This window comes from Ranitomeya imitator, chromosome 4 (assembly GCF_032444005.1).
Source record: "Ranitomeya imitator isolate aRanImi1 chromosome 4, aRanImi1.pri, whole genome shotgun sequence".
Taxonomy (NCBI): domain Eukaryota; kingdom Metazoa; phylum Chordata; class Amphibia; order Anura; family Dendrobatidae; genus Ranitomeya; species Ranitomeya imitator.
Window position 1 is genome coordinate 504,725,891 of NC_091285.1, and position 19,044 is coordinate 504,744,934.

The window sequence follows — 19,044 nt, forward strand, 5'->3', positions numbered from 1 at the left end:
ATTATGATGGAATATAGGCTGAACTGGATGGATAAATGTCTTTTTTCGGCCTTACTAACTATGTTACTATGTTACAGCCGTGGCGTTGTTTGATTGGATCCGGACGGGACGTCCCGCCAAGAGGTGGTGGAAACGATGAAGAGCCAGCGTTATCGCTTGGATCTCGAGGATGTTGATCGGAAGGTTGGCTTCCTGAGCGGACCAACGTCCCTGAGCCATGTGGTGATGAAAAATCGCTCCCCATCCGAGGAGACTGGCGTCGGTGGTCACTACCAGCCAGTGAACCAGGAGGAATGACCTTCCCTGATCCAAGGATGACTTTGCAGTCCACCACCTGAGAGATCGCCTGATTCTGGGTGCCAGGCAAAAGCGGCGACCCAGGGAAGCTGGATTCTTGTCCCATGCTGAGATCAAAGCCTGCTGCAGGGGACGGAAGTGAAATTGGGCAAACGGCACTGCCTCGATAGATGTCACCATTTTCCCGAGTACCTGTATGGTGAACCACAGGGAGTGAGAGCGGCCTAGTGATAATAATTGGGCTGCCCGGATTAGAGAGGAAATCTTTTCCGGAGGGAGAATTACCAACCCTAGGGAAGTGTCCAAGATCATCCCCTTGAATCTTTCTGTGAGAGGAACCGGAACGATAATTGGGCTGTTGCGGAGGGCGTGTAAGGCCTGGTAAAAGGGAACTGTGTGCGCCTTGGACCTTGGAAGACGAGACTGAAAGAAGCGCGTCAGAGGGGAGGAGATGAAGTCTATTCTGTATCCGGAAGACACGAGATCTCTGACCCACTGGTCGTGAACGACCGATAACCATACTTGGCGAAAAAAGAGTAGACGGCCGCCTGTTATGAAAGGCAATTCAGTACCACAATGGACATAGCGGTCAGAGCACATACAGTGATCTGACAATAACCCAAAATCATAGAACGAGCTCTGAGACGTGGGAACTCTGCAGACCGCAATCCCTAATCCTCTCCAAACAACACTAGAGGCAGCCGTGGATTGCGCCTAACTCTGCCTATGCAACTCGGCACGGCCTGAGAAACTAACTAGCCTGAAGATAGAAAATAAGCCTACCTTGCCTCAGAGAAATACCCCAAAGGAAAAGGCAGCCCCCCACATATAATGACTGTGAGTTAAGATGAAAAGACAAACGTAGAGATGAAATAGATTCAGCAAAGTGAGGCCCGACTTTCTTAACAGAGCGAGGATAGAAAAGGTAACTTTGCGGTCTACACAAAACCCTAAAGAAAACCACGCAAAGGGGGCAAAAAGACCCTCAAAACCGAACTAACGGCACGGAGGTACACCCTTTGCGTCCCAGAGCTTCCAGCAACAAATTAGACAAGCTGGACAGAAAAAATAGCAAACAAATAGCAAAGAAGAACTTAGCTATGCAGAGCAGCAGGCCACAGGAATGATCCAGGGAAAAGCAAGTCCAACACTGGAACATTGACAGGAAGCCAGGATCAAAGCATTAGGTGGAGTTAAGTAGAGAAGCACCTAACGACCTCACCAGATCACCTGAGGGAGGAAACTCAGAAGCCGCAGTACCACTTCCCTCTACCAACAGAAGCTCACAGAGAGAATCAGCCGAAGTACCACTTGTGACCACAGGAGGGAGCTCTGCCACAGAATTCACAACAGTACCCCCCTCTTGAGGAGGGGTCACCGAACCCTCACCAGAGCCCCCAGGCCGACCAGGATGAGCCACATGAAAGGCACGAACAAGATCGGCAGCATGGACATCAGAGGCAAAAACCCAGGAATTATCTTCCTGAGCATAACCCTTCATTTAACCAGATACTGGAGTTTCCGTCTAGAAACACAAGAATCCAAAATCTTCTCCACAATATACTCCAATTCCCCCTCCACCAAAACCGGGGCAGGAGGATCAACAGATGGAACCATAGGTGCCACGTATCTCCGCAACAATGACCTATGGAAAACGTTATGTATGGAAAAAGAATCTGGAAGGGTCAGAAGAAAAGACACAGGATTAAGAACCTCAGAAATCCTATACGGACCAATGAAACGAGGTTTAAACTTAGGAGAGGAAACCTTCATAGGAATATGACGAGAAGATAACCAAACCAGATCCCCAACACGAAGTCGGGGACCCACACGGCATCTGCGATTAGCGAAACGTTGAGCCTTCTCCTGGGACAAGGTAAAATTGTCCACTACATGAGTCCAAATCTGCTGCAACCTGTCCACCACAGTATCCACACCAGGACAGTCCGAAGACTCAACCTGTCCTGAAGAGAAACGAGGATGGAACCCAGAATTGCAGAAAAATGGCGAAACCAAGGTAGCCGAGCTGGCCCGATTATTAAGGGCGAACTCAGCCAAAGGCAAAAAGGACACCCAGTCATCCTGATCGTCAGAAACAAAGCATCTCAGATATGTTTCCAAGGTCTGATTGGTTCATTCGGTCTGGCCATTAGTCTGAGGATGGAAAGCCGAGGAAAAAGACAAGTCAATGCCCATCCTACCACAAAAGGCTCGCCAAAACCTTGAAACAAACTGGGAACCTCTGTCAGAAACGATATTCTCTGGAATGCCATGTAAACGAACCACATGCTGGAAGAACAATGGCACCAAATCAGAGGAGGAAGGCAATTTAGACAAGGGTACCAGATGGACCATCTTAGAAAAGCGATCACAGACCACCCAAATGACTGACATCTTTTGAGAAACGGGAAGATCAGAAATAAAATCCATAGAGATATGTGTCCAAGGCCTCTTCGGGACCGGCAAGGGCAAAAGCAACCCACTGGCACGAGAACAGCAGGGCTTAGCCCGAGCACAAATCCCACAGGACTGCACAAAAGCACGCACATCCCGCGACAGAGACGGCCACCAAAAGGATCTAGCCACTAACTCTCTGGTACCAAAGATTCCAGGATGACCAGCCAACACCGAACAATGAACCTCAGAGATAACTTTATTGGTCCACCTATCAGGGACAAACAGTCTCTCCGCTGGACAACGATCAGGTTTATTAGCCTGAAATTTTTGCAGCACCCGCCGCAAATCAGGGGAGATGGCAGACACAATTACTCCTTCCTTGAGGATACCCGCCGGCTCAGACAAACCCGGAGAGTCGGGCACAAAACTCCTAGACAGAGCATCCGCCTTCACATTTTTAGAGCCCGGAAGGTACGAAATCACAAAGTCAAAACGGGCAAAAAACAGCGACCAACGAGCCTGTCTAGGATTCAACCGCTTAGCAGACTCAAGATAAGTCAAGTTCTTATGATCAGTCAATACCACCACGCGATGCTTAGCTCCTTCAAGCCAATGACGCCACTCCTCGAATGCCCACTTCATGGCCAGCAACTCTCGGTTGCCCACATCATAATTTCGCTCAGCAGGCGAAAACTTCCTGGAAAAAAAAGTGCATGGTTTCATCACTGAGCAGTCAGAACCTCTCTGCGACAAAACAGCCCCTGCTGCAATCTCAGAAGCATCAACCTCGACCTGGAACGGAAGAGAAACATCTGGTTGACACAACACAGGGGCAGAAGAAAAACGACGCTTCAACTCTTGAAAAGCTTCCACAGCAGCAGAAGACCAATTGACCAAATCAGCACCCTTCTTGGTCAAATCGGTCAATGGTTTGGCAATACTAGAAAAATTGCAGATGAAGCGACGATAAAAATTAGCAAAGCCCAGGAACTTTTGCAGACTTTTCAGAGATGTCGGCTGAGTCCAATCATGGATGGCTTGGACCTTAACAGGATCCATCTCGATAGTAGAAGGGGAAAAGATGAACCCCAAAAATGAAACCTTCTGCACACCAAAGAGACACTTTGATCCCTTCACAAACAAAGAATTAGCACGCAGGACCTGAAAAACTGTTCTGACCTGCTTCACATGAGACTCCCAATCATCCGAGAAGATCAAAATGTCATCCAAGTACACAATCAGGAATTTATCCAGGTACTCTCGGAAGATGTCATGCATAAAGGACTGAAACACTGATGGAGCATTGGCAAGTCCGAATGGCATCACTAGATACTCAAAATGACCCTCGGGCGTATTAAATGCAGTTTTCCATTCATCTCCTCGCCTGATTCGCACCAGATTATACGCACCACGAAGATCTATCTTGGTGAGCCAACTAGCCCCCTTAATCCGAGCAAACAAATCAGATAACAATGGCAAGGGGTACTGAAATTTAACCGTGATCTTATTTAGAAGGCGGTAATCTATACAAGGTCTCAGCGAACCATCCTTCTTGGCTACAAAAAAGAACCCTGCTCCTAATGGTGACGATGACGGGCGAATATGCCCCTTCTCCAGGGATTCCTTCACATAACTGCGCATAGCGGCGTGCTCAGGCACGGATAAATTAAACAGTCGACCTTTTGGGAATTTACTACCAGGAATCAAATTGATAGCACAATCACAATCCCTATGCGGAGGTAGGGCATCGGACTTGGGCTCATCAAATACATCCCGGTAATCAGACAAGAACTCTGGAACCTCAGAAGGGGTGGATGACGAAATTGACAGAAATGGAACATCACCATGTACCCCCTGACAACCCCAGCTGGACACCGACATGGATTTCCAATCTAATACTGGATTATGGGCTTGTAGCCATGGCAACCCCAACACGACCACATCATGCAGATTATGCAACACCAGAAAGCGAATAACCTCCTGATGTGCAGGAGCCATGCACATGGTCAGCTGGGTCCAGTATTGAGGCTTATTCTTGGCCAAAGCCGTGGCATCAATTCCTCTCAATGGAATAGGACACTGCAAGGGCTCTAAGAGAAACCCACAACGCTTAGCATACTCCAAGTCCATCAAATTCAGGGCAGCGCCTGAATCCACAAATGCCATGACAGAATACGATGACAAAGAACAGATCAAGGTAACGGACAGAAGAAATTTTGACTGTACCGTACCAATGGTGGCAGACCTAGCGAACCGCTTAGTGCGCTTAGGACAATCAGAGATAGCATGAGTGGAATCACCACAGTAGAAACACAGCCCATTCAGACGTCTGTGTTCTTGCCGTTCAACTCTGGTCAAAGTCCTATCGCACTGCATAGGCTCAGGTTTAAGCTCAGGTAATACCGCCAAATGGTGCACAGATTTACGCTCACGCAAGCGTCGACCGATCTGAATGGCCAAAGACATAGACTCATTCAAACCAGCAGGCATAGGAAATCCCACCATGACATCCTTAAGGGCTTCAGAGAGACCCTTTCTGAACATAGCTGCCAGCGCAGATTTATTCCATTGAGTGAGCACGGACCACTTTCTAAATTTCTGACAATATACCTCTATCTCATCCTGACCCTGACAAAGAGCCAGCAAATTTTTCTCTGCCTGATCCACAGAATTAGGCTCATCGTACAGCAATCCGAGCGCCAGGAAAAACGCATCGATATTACTTAATGCAGGATCTCCTGGCGCAAGAGAACATGCCCAGTCCTGAGGGTCGCCGCGCAAAAAAGAAATAACAATCAAAACCTGTTGAACTGGATCACCAGAGGAGCGAGGTTTCAAGGCCAGAAATAATTTACAATTATTTTTGAAACTCAGAAACTTAGTTCTATCTCCAAAAAACAAATCAGGAATAGGAATTCTTGGTTCTAACATAGATTTCTGATCAATAGTGTCTTGAATCTTTTGTACTCTTGCCGAGAGCTGATCCACAAATGAAGACAGACTTCTAATGTCCATCGCTACACCTGTGTACTGAACCACCCAAATGTCTAGGGGAAAAAAAGGCAAAACACAGTGCAAAGAAAAAAAATGGTCTCAGAACTTCTCCTTTCCCTCTATTGAGAATCATTAGTACTTTTGGCTTCCTGTACTGTTATGAAAGGCAATTCAGTACCACAATGGACATAGCGGTCAGAGCACATACAGTGATCTGACAATAACCCAAAATCATAGAACGAGCTCTGAGACGTGGGAACTCTGCAGACCGCAATCCCTAATCCTCTCCAAACAACACTAGAGGCAGCCGTGGATTGCGCCTAACTCTGCCTATGCAACTCGGCACGGCCTGAGAAACTAACTAGCCTGAAGATAGAAAATAAGCCTACCTTGCCTCAGAGAAATACCCCAAAGGAAAAGGCAGCCCCCCACATATAATGACTGTGAGTTAAGATGAAAAGACAAACGTAGAGATGAAATAGATTCAGCAAAGTGAGGCCCGACTTTCTTAACAGAGCGAGGATAGAAAAGGTAACTTTGCGGTCTACACAAAACCCTAAAGAAAACCACGCAAAGGGGGCAAAAAGACCCTCAAAACCGAACTAACGGCACGGAGGTACACCCTTTGCGTCCCAGAGCTTCCAGCAACAAATTAGACAAGCTGGACAGAAAAAATAGCAAACAAATAGCAAAGAAGAACTTAGCTATGCAGAGCAGCAGGCCACAGGAATGATCCAGGGAAAAGCAAGTCCAACACTGGAACATTGACAGGAAGCCAGGATCAAAGCATTAGGTGGAGTTAAGTAGAGAAGCACCTAACGACCTCACCAGATCACCTGAGGGAGGAAACTCAGAAGCCGCAGTACCACTTCCCTCCACCAACAGAAGCTCACAGAGAGAATCAGCCGAAGTACCACTTGTGACCACAGGAGGGAGCTCTGCCACAGAATTCACAACAGCCGCCTACCCTGCCTGTGTCTACCGGACATGGCCAGAAGTAAATGAGAAGAGAATTTTCGGGAAGGGGCACTTTTGGGCCTGGATCAGGGAGATCCGTTTCTCCAGGAATTAGAAGGTCTGAAGGAAGGTTGCGAGCCCCTGCCTCTGCGTGGGGGGCGAGAAGAGCTAGCAGAAGCGGTTGCAGAATACCAGCCCCTGGTGCCGCGAAAGGGTTGGAAGCGAACCTGGGATAGGTTCCGAAAGGGGCAAGTGGGCCTACGCTGAGGGAGGAAATTACTTTTTCCGCCAGTAGCGTCTGAGATAATCTGATCAAGTTTATCTCCAAACAGGTGCCCATGCAGGTACAGCAGTGAAGTCAAGGATTTCTTTGAAGCGGAGTCTGCGCGCTATTCTCGGAGCCACAATGCCCTCCTGATAGAAACAGCGCTTGCAGCCACAAGTGCGGCACAATTATCCGCATCTAGAGAGGCATGAATAACGTAATCCCCTGCATGGGCAATCTGAAAGACAAGATTGAGTACATCGGGCGGCAAACTATAGTCTCTACTGGATTTCACTATGGCCTCGGCCCAGGCCACCATACCACCATAGCTCTAGCTACCCAAGTGGTGGCAAATGATGGGAATAAAGTTGCTCCAGCGGCCTCAAAGACCGACCTGGCCAGGTTGTCAATCTGATGATCAGTGGGATTCTTAATGGAAGACCCATTTGCCGGAGATAAGAGGGTTTTTGAAGCGAGCCTTGATATAGGTGGATCCACAGCAGGGGACTCAGTCCAGTCCTTTCTTAGATCTGAAGAAAAGGGGTACCAAGCTTCCAGCAGATTTAGGCCCGAGAAACGCTTATCTGGGTGGCTTCTATGCCTTGTAACAATGTCTGTAAACTCAGGGTGGTTGGCGAAAACCCTGTGAGGCTGTTTTGTATGCTTAAAGGACACTGGGTGGTCCTGATTAGTACCAGGCACATCGTCTATTTTTAGAGTGTGATTAACCGTCTCAATGAGGGAATCAATAGACTCCTGGAACTCAGGGGATTCCGGGTCTGGGGCCTCATCGGATTCGTATTCTGAATCGTACTTGCTGTAAGCCCCTGGAGAAGGGGAATGAGATACGAAACCAGCGGCTGAGGAAACATTGGAGTTCTGTGGGGATGCCGCACGGGTGGTACGCTTCCTGGAGGAATGAGTACTCCCCATCGCCGTCCGGCCTCTGTCTGAAGACTGTTGTGCAGCAGGCAGACCCTCTATTGGGGGTACGGCAATGCCCTGACTTGAGGATAAATCACGAAAGGATTCTAGGGCCCGTGCGAGGGAAGCCATGGACTGTGTCAAAGAAGTAGCCCACTCAGGGGGGCTGGCACCGCTGTGTTCTACAGTAGCGGGGGTCTCCTGAGAGCCTGAAGCCTTGCAGATGGTACAAAGGGGATTTGGGTGCTTCCGCGGTAGGGAAGCAATGCATGAGGTACATGAGGTGTATATAACCGTGTGCGTTTTATCTGCCTTTTTATTAGCCTGTGGCTGAGACATTTTGCAGACGTTTGTAGGGAGCTGCAGATGCTGCTGAGAGCTGTAGGAATGTGCCTGGCTAGCAGAGTGAGTCTGCAGAGGAGGGGTTAAATATGTATCTGCCGTGGAGTGGGTTAAGCAGCGAGCGCTAGCTTAACCAGGTCCTGCATCCATGCCCCCAGTGATTACCATACTGCCGCAGTGTCAGCATTGGTGGTGGAGGGTCCACACTGAACTTCCTTCCTTTATCCAGGAAGCAGGGCTCGAGAATGGAGCCGGTGCTTCTCATGGGCAACAAGAAACGCCAGAAGGAGTAGGCGGAGCTATGGGGGGAGGGACCCAGCCTGCAATGTGCAGTATCCCAGGATGAAAAGCCGGCTGGCAGGCGCCAGGAAGTAGGGGCAGAGTCGGCCAGTGGGCAGGATCTGGCCTACCGTGCTGTGGCGCTCCGCAGACAGTTCCGTCGCGCGCCGGGGACAGCGCAGTGGACACGGCGGAGGGGAAGTTCCAGCGAGGACCGGGGGGTTAGGGGCTCAAACGGCAGCGTGAGGAGAGAAAAATGAGGAGCACCAATCCCCTCTGGGCTCTGGACCTCCACAAGGGACCCCTGGAGGGGGAAGGGAACAAGCCTTCCTTCCCCCTTGCCGACTGAGTGCATTTTCCGCAATCTCCAGCCTCCGAGTACTCACGGTTACTGTAGGGGGTCTGTGGCACTATATTCTTCCTCAATCCACCATCCCTTTGATAGGGAGGTGGAGAGGGTCCCATTGCCTCCTGGCATCAGCCGCTTTCAGACAGTGGTGGTGCAGGGGCACATAGCTGCTGCAGGGGTTTCTCCTTCGCCACATTGGGGGGGCTCCACTGCAGGGAACAGCTTTTCGATGAAGGCCTGGCTCTGGAAGGGGGTACGTGAGGGCCACACCTCATGTTCCCGTCCATTGTTGGTGTGGGGAAAGCGGACCCATTTAAGGATACGTCGCCCCTATAAGAGCCCAGGAAGACGTAGAAGTTGTAGGAGGGGGTACGGGGAGGCGACACTCCGCGTTCCCGCCTGTTGAAGATTTTTGGGAGCTCGGAACCTTGAAAGGCCCCGTCGCCCGTCGAATCCGTGAAAAAAATAGAAAAATAAAATAAAGTCTTGGGCTGAAATCAGAAAATAGTGCCTCATAAAGACACTATGCAAGAACTGGTTCACGAGAGAGCCAGCAGAGGGTGTATACTGCGGAGGAAGAGTTAAACTTTTTTGTGTATTTGCTTAGTGTCCTCCTAGTGGCAGCAGTGGCAGCAGCATAACACCCATGGTCCTGTTTCACCCAATGAGGCGAAGGAGAAAGCTTGAGCAGCCTTCTTCTATGCAAAAAATATGATGAAACGCTGATGATAAAAAGTTATACACTGATCGAACAACTGTTAAAAATCTGATCCAAAGCACTAATGAAAATAGGTCAGTTTCTTGTGTATGAAAAAAATCACTGACATGTGAATGAGCGCTTACTAATCCAATATGTATGGGGAATGTTCTTCACTTGGGTCTGGCTCCAGGGTTAGGTGTGCATTTCGGCACCTAAGTCAACTATAGACCCCTGGCTAAGGTAAGGTGCAGACAAATGTATACAAATTAGTCCTTTTTCAAGCAGAAAAAAACAGACTATTTCTCATTTTTATTATCAGTATGTCCATTTTTTACATGGGTACGTCATCCATATGTCTGCTTTGTACAACCATATGGGAACCGGTTTATAAATGAACAATTTAATAAACTATAACAGGCCAAATAAAGTTTCCTATGTTAACAATTGTAATGGATACGTGAAAATCGTCTGACAAACAGATATGGACCCGCACCCGCATGTGATCAGTTTTTTGCGCACCCATTGACTTCTAATAGGCAAGTCTAATCCGAAATGCGGATCAAAGTACAGAATGCTACAACTTATTACTCATAGACCGTAGTGTGGAAAGTATGTTAACTTATGCACACTGTGCCTACCACCCCAGTACAGCAGACCATTTGTCCTTCCATTAAATTGGTTTTAATTGGTTATGTACCATTTTTGGACGATATAGAAATGTATATATATCTATACAGCCATGACCAAAAGTGTTGACACCCTTAAAATTGTTCCAGAAAATGAAGTATTTCTCTCAGAAAATGATTGCAATTCACGTTTATATACTTTGTGAGTATTGGAACAACACAAAAAAAAAACAGAGAAAAAAAATACAAATTCGACATAATTTCATACAAAGCCCCCAATATGGGCCGGACTAAATTGTTGGCACCGTCAATTAATATTTAATATTTGGTTGCACCCTTTGGAATAATTAACTGAAATCAATCACTTCCTATAACCATCAACAAGCTTCTTACACCTCTCAACTGGAAATTTGGACAACCCTTCTATTGCAAACTGCTTTATATTGCTTATATTTGAAGGGTGCCTTCTCCCAAAAGCAATTTCAAGATCCGGATTCATTGCCGGCCACTTCAGAACTCTCCAACACTTTGTTTCCATCCATTTCTGGGTGTTTTTTTTAAAGTATGTTTTGGGTCATTGTCCTGCAGGAAGACCCATGACGTAGGACGCAAACCCAGCTTTCTGACACTGAGCACTATATTGCAACCCAAAATCATTTGGTAATAATCACATTTCATTATGCCTTTCACACAGTCAACCACAAATCATCTTTTAACCTCTACCATATTTGACTGTCGGTACTGTGTTCTTTTCTTTGTATGGCTCATTCTGTTTTCAGTAAACAATAGAATGATAGGCTTTACCAAACAGCTTTATCTTGGTCTTGTCTGTCTACAAGATGCTTTCCCAGAAGGATTTTGGCTTGCTGACTTACATTTTGGCAAATTGCAGTCTAGCTGTTTTATGTCTCTTCATCAGCATTGTTGTCCTTTGAGGTCTCTTGCCATAGTGTTTCATTTCCTTCAAATGTTGATGGATAGTTTGCGCTGACACTGAACACTGATGCACCCTGAGACTGCAGGACAGCTTGAATTTCTTTGGAACTTGATTGAGGCTGCTTATCCACCATCCAGACTGTCCTGCATTGCAACCTTTCATCAATTTTTCTCTGCCGTCCACGTCCAGGGAGATTAGACATGGGTTGTAAACTTCTTGATTATGTTGCACACAGTGGACAAAGGAGTATCAAGCTCTCTGGAGATGGACTTGTAACCTTGATATTGTTGATATTGTTATTGTTTAACAATTTTGGTTCTCAAGTCCTCACACAATTCTCTTCTCTTCTTTTTGTTCCATGCTTAGTGCTTCACACAAAGACACACAATGCAAAGATTGAGTCAATTTATCCCCTTTTTATCTGGTTTGGGTTTTTTTCACCACTTAAATAAAAAAGAACCTAGACATGTTTGGTGTCTATGAACTTGTAATGACCTGTAGAATCATAATGGCCGGTCAGTTTTAGCATTCAGGGTATGTGCACACGTCAGGATTGCATCAGGATTTGTTCAGGATTTTTCATCAGGATTTGTAAGCCAAAACCAGGAGTGGAACAATTAGAGGAAAAGTATAATAGAAACCTATGCACCACTTCTGCATTTATCACCCACTCCTGGTTTTGGCTACAAATACTGATGAAAAATCTTGACCAAATCCTGATGCAATCCTGAACGTGTGCACATACCCTCAGTGAACATTTTTTGCAATTTCACCGAACATGGAATTTTTTCCCCATTTTCCAGTACAAGATATGTTAAAACCGGTGGTGTCGTTCAAAAGTACAACTTGTTCCGCAAAAAAACAAGCCATAACATATCCATTTTGACTGCAAAAATAAAAAGTTATGGCTCTGGGAAGAAGGGGAGCAAAAAACGAAAACGCAAAAAACGAAAATATCTTCTGTCATTAGAGGTTAAAGAGACAGAGTTCCTGTGTCTACCCCTATGTGCAGCCAAGTGAGCCAATCTACCACAATATATATATAAATATATATAACATAATTTGCAACTGAATTGTTCTACATTGCAATGTCAGTATTCTCTATGTATGTTTCCTAAGAAGTTCATGATAAGAACTGATGAAATATGGTAAAAAAGGGTGATTGTTTTTATGATCCCTTTGTACTTAAACCGACTATGATTGTAGATGGATCTGATTTGAAGCAAGGTTCTTGATTCTAATAATAATAAGGTTTTGATGCTTACATTTTGCCATGTATTCTATATTACATCATTAATAACAATTAAACACACATTATAAATGATTATGGTTTTGAAGCTTTATCTCTGGATAAAACTCGTAATCGTAGAAACATACCCTTGCACATCCTCTTGTCTTCTCTGAGAACATAGCCAGCAGGACACTTGCATTCATATGATCCGTAGGTATTATGACACCGGAAAGCACAAAGTAAGGGATTTTGGGCGCATTCATTAACATCTGTTAAGACAATAACATGTTAACACAGAAACAAAATAGAAAGAAATGAATGTATACCTTTCCTGATGAAGCCCTACAATACAGTTTTATTCATCATGTTACTATCTGGAAATCATCTACAAGCAGTTGACGTATCTAATTGTTTTTAATGCATGATATTATAAATAGAGTAGAAATTATATTTTACATTTGCTGACTATATATCCAGTGTTAGTCAGAGATGACGACTGAGAATGAATCATTAGTAAAGGTAAAAAGAAGAAATAAAGAACAGTATGCTTCTGTGGCTTTAAACTAAGTTTTCCTAAGTCATTTATATGTAGCTGAGAACAAGTACTTAATAAAGAACTACATTAGTTTGCCGACTTTGTACCTTTCTCCGCACAACCAGTGAACTATCTGAATTACATTTTATAATAATTCTATGTCCAGGTTGGTGATGATTACCTTCACATGACATCATTGGCCCAGGCTCAAACCCTTCTTCACATGTGCACTCAAAGCCACCAATCACATTCTTGCAGGTTCCATTTCCGCATGGATTTCCTACAGAGCACTCATCAATATCTGGAAAACAGCAATGAATATAAATCACCACACACCAGTGACCCATAAAATAATAAAAAAAAACTTTTAAAGGAATGTTCAAAGCTTAAACTGTGCATGTAATTGTTTGCTTTTTTTAAGTCACTTTTCTTTTTTTTCTTGTGGTAATCATTGCCATTTTTGTGTAAAATTCCTCAAAATCATTCGCGCATGTGATTTTATGAATTTTGTCTTCAAACTTTGTTACCAACTTTTTGCTCAAAATTCCCAAGTTGTGCAAAACATTTGCCAAAATTTCAGAGATACATAATATCACTGCAGTTGATAATTGGAATAAATTTGTGCCAAATGTGACTTTTTTTTTTTTTTTTTTAAAAGTCAAAATTGACAGACCAGATGGAAACATTTGGAAAGCTCAAAAAAGGCACAAGGTAAAAGAAGAATTAGGCGGTAACAAAAAAAACAGGCAAATAATACACACAAAAAAAAAGCAAAACGCAAAAATGCAATAATGAGTGGGACCATTTATTCCAAATGGAAGGTACGAAAGAGCAGTGTATTCTCAAGGATTCTGCAGTGCACCTAACAGGCCTTACACAAGACTGTGTATTCATTTTGCCTGGAGTGTTACTTTAATCGGCAGTGACACGTGATTTTTAAAAGCATCTATAAAAAGGTATATTTTGTTTCGCAGTGATTTATAACTAGATGCAAAGTTGCTGTTTTTCTGCTCATCATGATGGGGCAATGTGAAAACATCCTGGTAATCTGAGCATTTGGGTTCGCTTGAAATCGTCTCTTGCACATTGTGTAATGTTGCTTCTAATATTTGTCATTTTTGTACATTTGTCTAAATAGTCTGGAGACCCAGCTCCATTGTAACAGTTATAGCCAGAGGCAAGCATAACTGAGGGGTTCCATAGCACAGATGAAGCCCTTCAGTTTTGCCACCAAGACAAAACAATCTGTTCTTTTTTGTTATTGTTTTTTTAACGGCTATGTGCACACGTTGCAGATTTCCTGCAGAACTGCAGCTTTTTTTCCGCGCAGAAACGCTGCAGATCTGCAAGTGATTTACAGTACAATGTAAATCAATGGCAAAAAAAGAATGCTGTGCTAATGGTGCAGAAAAATCTGCACTGAAAACGCAGCAGATTCAAAAAAGGAGCATGTCACTTCTTTTGTGCAGTTTTGCTGCGTTTCTGCACCCATTCCATAATAGAAATCTGCAGGGGTAAAAAAAGGAAGAAATCCGCACAAAAATCTGCAACGTGTGCACATACCAAAAAAAGGAGCAGATTCTGACCTGCGTTTTCTGCCAAGAAATTCAGAATCTGCACAGGAAATTCCACAGGCAAATCTGCAACGTGTGCACATAGCCTTAACGTTTTTGGTTACACCTTAAACTGTCTGCTAATCATATAGTAAGGAGAAAATGTAGGCAAGGTCTTAAAGATGAAACTTTTTATAAAATAGTGGATTAATGGTAAATGCCAAGTACTGCTCATACAGTCTGTGTACTTTCAGCTTCTCCCAAATTACACAATGGAGAATCATTGCATTCTTTTAACATTATGTTATGGATTCAAGCATGGTTCTCATTAGGCAATCAACACGGCTGGATACTTGATAATCGATGTCTGACCTGCTATTAATGTATACCCTAATGGTTAAATGAACTTACCCAAACATTCTTCCCCTGTGAGGACATAGCCAAAGGAACATTCACACCGGTAGGAGCCATCTGTGTTAATACAAATCCCATTCTTGCATTTATCTGGATCCACGCATTCATCCATATCTACAGGATGAAATGAATAAGCCGGGCAATGTCAGTCTCTGAAGGTGAGATCTCTTCCCCATAATTGTATTATCACTTTATATGACATCTTACCAAGTCGTTCCCCACTTGGTCCAACTTCATTGCCAAGTCCATATGGACAGATTTCTTTGAAACTCTCTTCAAAAAAAATAATAATGTAATGTTATTATTACAGTATCCACCAATGCATCTAAACTCTCCGAGCAAGATTCTGTCAGCTATACAACCTATGACCCTCCACGTGATATTAACCACAGAAAGTAAAAAATGTGCTTCTCCTGCTATAACTTGGCATCGTCTCCATGAGTGGTCGTCATATTTTCCTCTGGAATATATTTACTTGGACATCACATCATGAACATCTAAAAATGTCCTTAACTTTCAAGTACATTGAAAACAAGCCCCTCGCCAGCTTTAGATGGGTGGAAACCTGGTTTCTGTTGTTGTACTGAGTAACTCTTTCCCTTTTAGATGTGAATTGACTATTTTGTAAGACGAGGTTATGTTACAAATACGATTCCTGTCATTCTGTAGTATTCATTCAGTTAATAAAGGAGCTGTAGCTTTGTATGAAATATGTCTTATGGGGTTTCTTTGATATGTGTAACCAAGGTAAACTCTTAGATCATACCATCTCCTTCCACTGGGCAGATTTCACACGGAGATCCCCATCCAGCTGCTTTAAAAGAACAGCAACATTCAGTTTTCGTGTGATTTTTAGCCTTGGGTGAGGTACATTGTCCTTCTTCAAACTTAGAGTAGCATAATCCAACTCTAACATCTGTTACAGAGGAAGAAATAGCTGTTACAAAACTCTGAATGTTACATTGACAATGGTAAAAACTTTCATCTAAGAACACAGTTGATAAATGTATCTACTTTTATGTTATGCGGCATCTAAGCAAATACAGTGTTATAGCTTTGCGCATAACCCCTACAGTTTGAGGTCTTCTTGGCAATACAGGTTTGGTTGATACGGTGAATTATTAATTTTTATGTTATTACTTGTAATTTCAGCAGTGGTTACCTCTGCATCTCTTTCCAGTAGAGGAAAGCACAAAGCCCTCTGGGCAAAGACAGATGAAGCTGCCAGGAGTGTTGCTGCATGTTCCCAAGGCACAGATTTCTGGCTCTTCAACACACTCATCAATGTCTGGAAAGATACAGTTGTTGCACAAGGTCAGGTTGTCATCAAAGTTCACATTCAAGCACTTAGTTCAGAATCCTTTTTTTTGTTACCTTCACATGTGTCATTTTTCAAAACATATCCTGGCGGACAAATACAGCGGTACGAGCCATCCAGATTTTGACAAGTTCCAGGAGCACATTTCCCAGGATCAAGAGCACATTCGTTGATATCTAAGAAGTGCAATCAGAAATTGTAAACATTTCATTTTCTAAGAAGCCAGAAAGTTATTAAACTCAACATCTCTTGGGCTGTGTGCTCACGTTGAGTTTTTGCGGCACAAATTTGTCACAAAACCTGAAGGGATTCCTGATGCCAGCAAAGTGGATAAGAATCCTGAATTGTCATTGTTGCTTATTTGTGACTTGCAGACTTGGTACATATTCAAATCTGCAGAATGTCAATTCTTTTAGCGTTTTTTCACCCATTGACTTCAATGAAGTCAGTCAAAAAACGTTATAAAAACGCAGGTCTAAAAATGAATGTTCATTTGCTGTGCTTTCATTGCATTTTTCTCCAAAAAGCGTAGAAGTGTTAATAAAATGAAAAAGATGTAATGTCGCCAGGAGGAAGAGGAAACTCCACCATTTTGTATGCACCGTATTTTTCTGACCATAAGACGCACTTTTTTTCCTCCAAATTTGGGAGGAAAGTGTGGGTGCGTCTTATGGTACGGATGTAGCATGTGGGGAGGGGGGCAGCAGTGAGTAGGATCGCACTGTTATCCCACTTCAGGATGTCCCTGCTGCCTGGAATCAGAGCTGAGTGCTGTGCAGTGTGCACAAGGAGGACCTGTGATGATGTCAGAAGTGGGCGGGCTGGAGCATCACATGGCAGAACAGAGCCCTCCCTCTTCTTGACATCATCACAGGTCCTTCAGACTCCAACACTAGAATCTGCTGGCTGTGCTGTGGAAAGGCAACAAGAGGGAGGGCTCTGTGTGCAGTCATGGGATGCTTTTACCTCACCACAGTGTGGCTGGCTGCCACAATTAAGAGGTTAGTCTTTCCAAAACACAATAAAGCACTCTGCCACTTCTTTAGTGAACTATAACTCCCAGCATGTCATAGGATCTGCAGGACATGCTGGGAGTTATAGTTCTCCCATTGGATTTTAAAGCAGCACTCCAGTGTTATTTTGCAGTGCTGGAGTGGTGCTTTAAATATAAGCCATGTGCCCCCATTCTTATACTCACCCTCCAGCATCTTCATATAGTACTGTACAGACACCACACTGGTCCCGCAGCTTCCAACATAATAACATACTATTATATGTGGTGTTATTATATATAATAGTATGTTATTAAATATTTTACCACATTTTTTTGCTTCAAATATGTTTTTTCCCTATTTTATACCTCTAAAACCTGGGTGCGCCTTATAGTCCGGTGCGTCTTATAGTCCGAAAAATACGGGTATATGTGAGTATGTGTGTGTGTGTATATATAGATACATACACACATAAATATATATGTGTATATATATATATATATATATATGTATGTAAATATCCCTATATAGATGACCTGATATGGACTTTTATTTTTGGAAAAATTGGTAGGAAGGTAGTAGGACAGATCTTTCCTCCCCCAGTCCAGGTCTTGCAAGTGGCCCATGGTCACGATTCACATTTAAACCTGCAGGTAAGGGTTGGGTGTGTCAGTGTTAGTTTTATGTGCAGCAGAGCTAGAGGTTCTGTGTGGCTGGCTGTGTGAGGTTGACCACAGACCAGAGCTAGAAATCTGGGTAGAGCCAACACAGCAGTTGTGATTCCTACAGGAGTGCAGGTGCCAAAGGTTTGGTAAGCCGTTACCACATCCAAGTATTCTAAGGTGGTACAGGCGCCCACGGCACCGAACTGTATACAGACCTTCTGGGGTAACTGCAGGCTGGTATTTTTAGGCTGAGAAGGGCCCAATAACCATGGACCTTCCCAGCCTGATAATATCAGCTCTCAGCTGTCTGCTTTACCTTTGCTGGCTACTCTATCTATCTCTTTATATAAATTTTCTTTCTTCATTTTTCAGCTAGCTTTATAAGCTACAAATAGCCATCATTGCTGAACAAAAGCGCAGGTGAAAAATGCATGTAAAAACTAGTCAAAAACGTGCACATTGTTCGCTGCAATTTCCTACCAAGAAATGCAGATGTGGTGCAGAAAATTCTACATCCAATCACTCAATGTGTACACATACCCTTACAAAGCATTTTTAGGTTGAGGTTATATATGATTGCCTCATTACCAAGGTTTTATCATGCACTGCATTCACACTGAAATCAGTGGATATCTCCTGTCCTTCAGAACCAATGCCAGTGCCAAGTGTTGCTCTCAGCTACAGCTTAAACTCTAATTGTTGGACCAGCCACTACTGTTATTGGGGGAAATCTGGAAATGGTTTGTCCATCTCAGACAATCCTATAAGAAATATAACTACAAATGAGTTTATCTTAGGGAATATAGGAATGCAGAACTTTTTGATTATAAGGAATGTATCCATAGATGAGTTATACCTGATTTTTTTTTATCAGTCCGCAATAAATGGATTCAGTTTGTGTTACTGTCCTATTTTTCATGTTTGATGAAACGCTGATATTTACCGAGACATGTTCTTCCATCACCTGCCATCTCATATCCTTCATTACATATGCACTGGAAAGACCCAATGGAGTTAACGCACTGTCCATTTCTGCATAACTGACCATTCAGAGTAGTGCATTCATCAATATCTATAAAAAATACAATATAAATACAGGGTACAGCGTTAGAAGAAGCAATCGCTATAGTGCTGAACCTACCACAATTATGTAGACAAAAAGAAGGAAGCTACATTCATTTACGAATAGATCCAACAGAATTTAAGGCTATTTGTCACAATGATTAGTATTAGGAGGATTATATCATCCAAAAACAATTTACTGGATCA

The 19,044-nt window shown here is 43.7% G+C and overlaps 1 protein-coding gene across 2 annotated transcripts in view; it reads right to left on the minus strand.

Moving 5' to 3' along the window:
- FBN1 (fibrillin 1) overlaps nt 1-19,044 on the minus strand; it is a 440,189-nt gene that overhangs the window by 54,230 nt on the left and 366,915 nt on the right. For both annotated transcript variants that reach the window (XM_069766028.1, XM_069766029.1), the window contains 8 exons: nt 18,719-18,847; nt 16,175-16,294; nt 15,963-16,088; nt 15,567-15,716; nt 15,008-15,073; nt 14,798-14,914; nt 13,015-13,134; nt 12,445-12,567 (listed from right to left, as the gene is read on the minus strand). In XM_069766028.1, the coding sequence (XP_069622129.1) occupies nt 12,445-12,567; nt 13,015-13,134; nt 14,798-14,914; nt 15,008-15,073; nt 15,567-15,716; nt 15,963-16,088; nt 16,175-16,294; nt 18,719-18,847 (951 nt within the window). The remainder of the gene's footprint in view (nt 1-12,444; nt 12,568-13,014; nt 13,135-14,797; nt 14,915-15,007; nt 15,074-15,566; nt 15,717-15,962; nt 16,089-16,174; nt 16,295-18,718; nt 18,848-19,044) is intronic.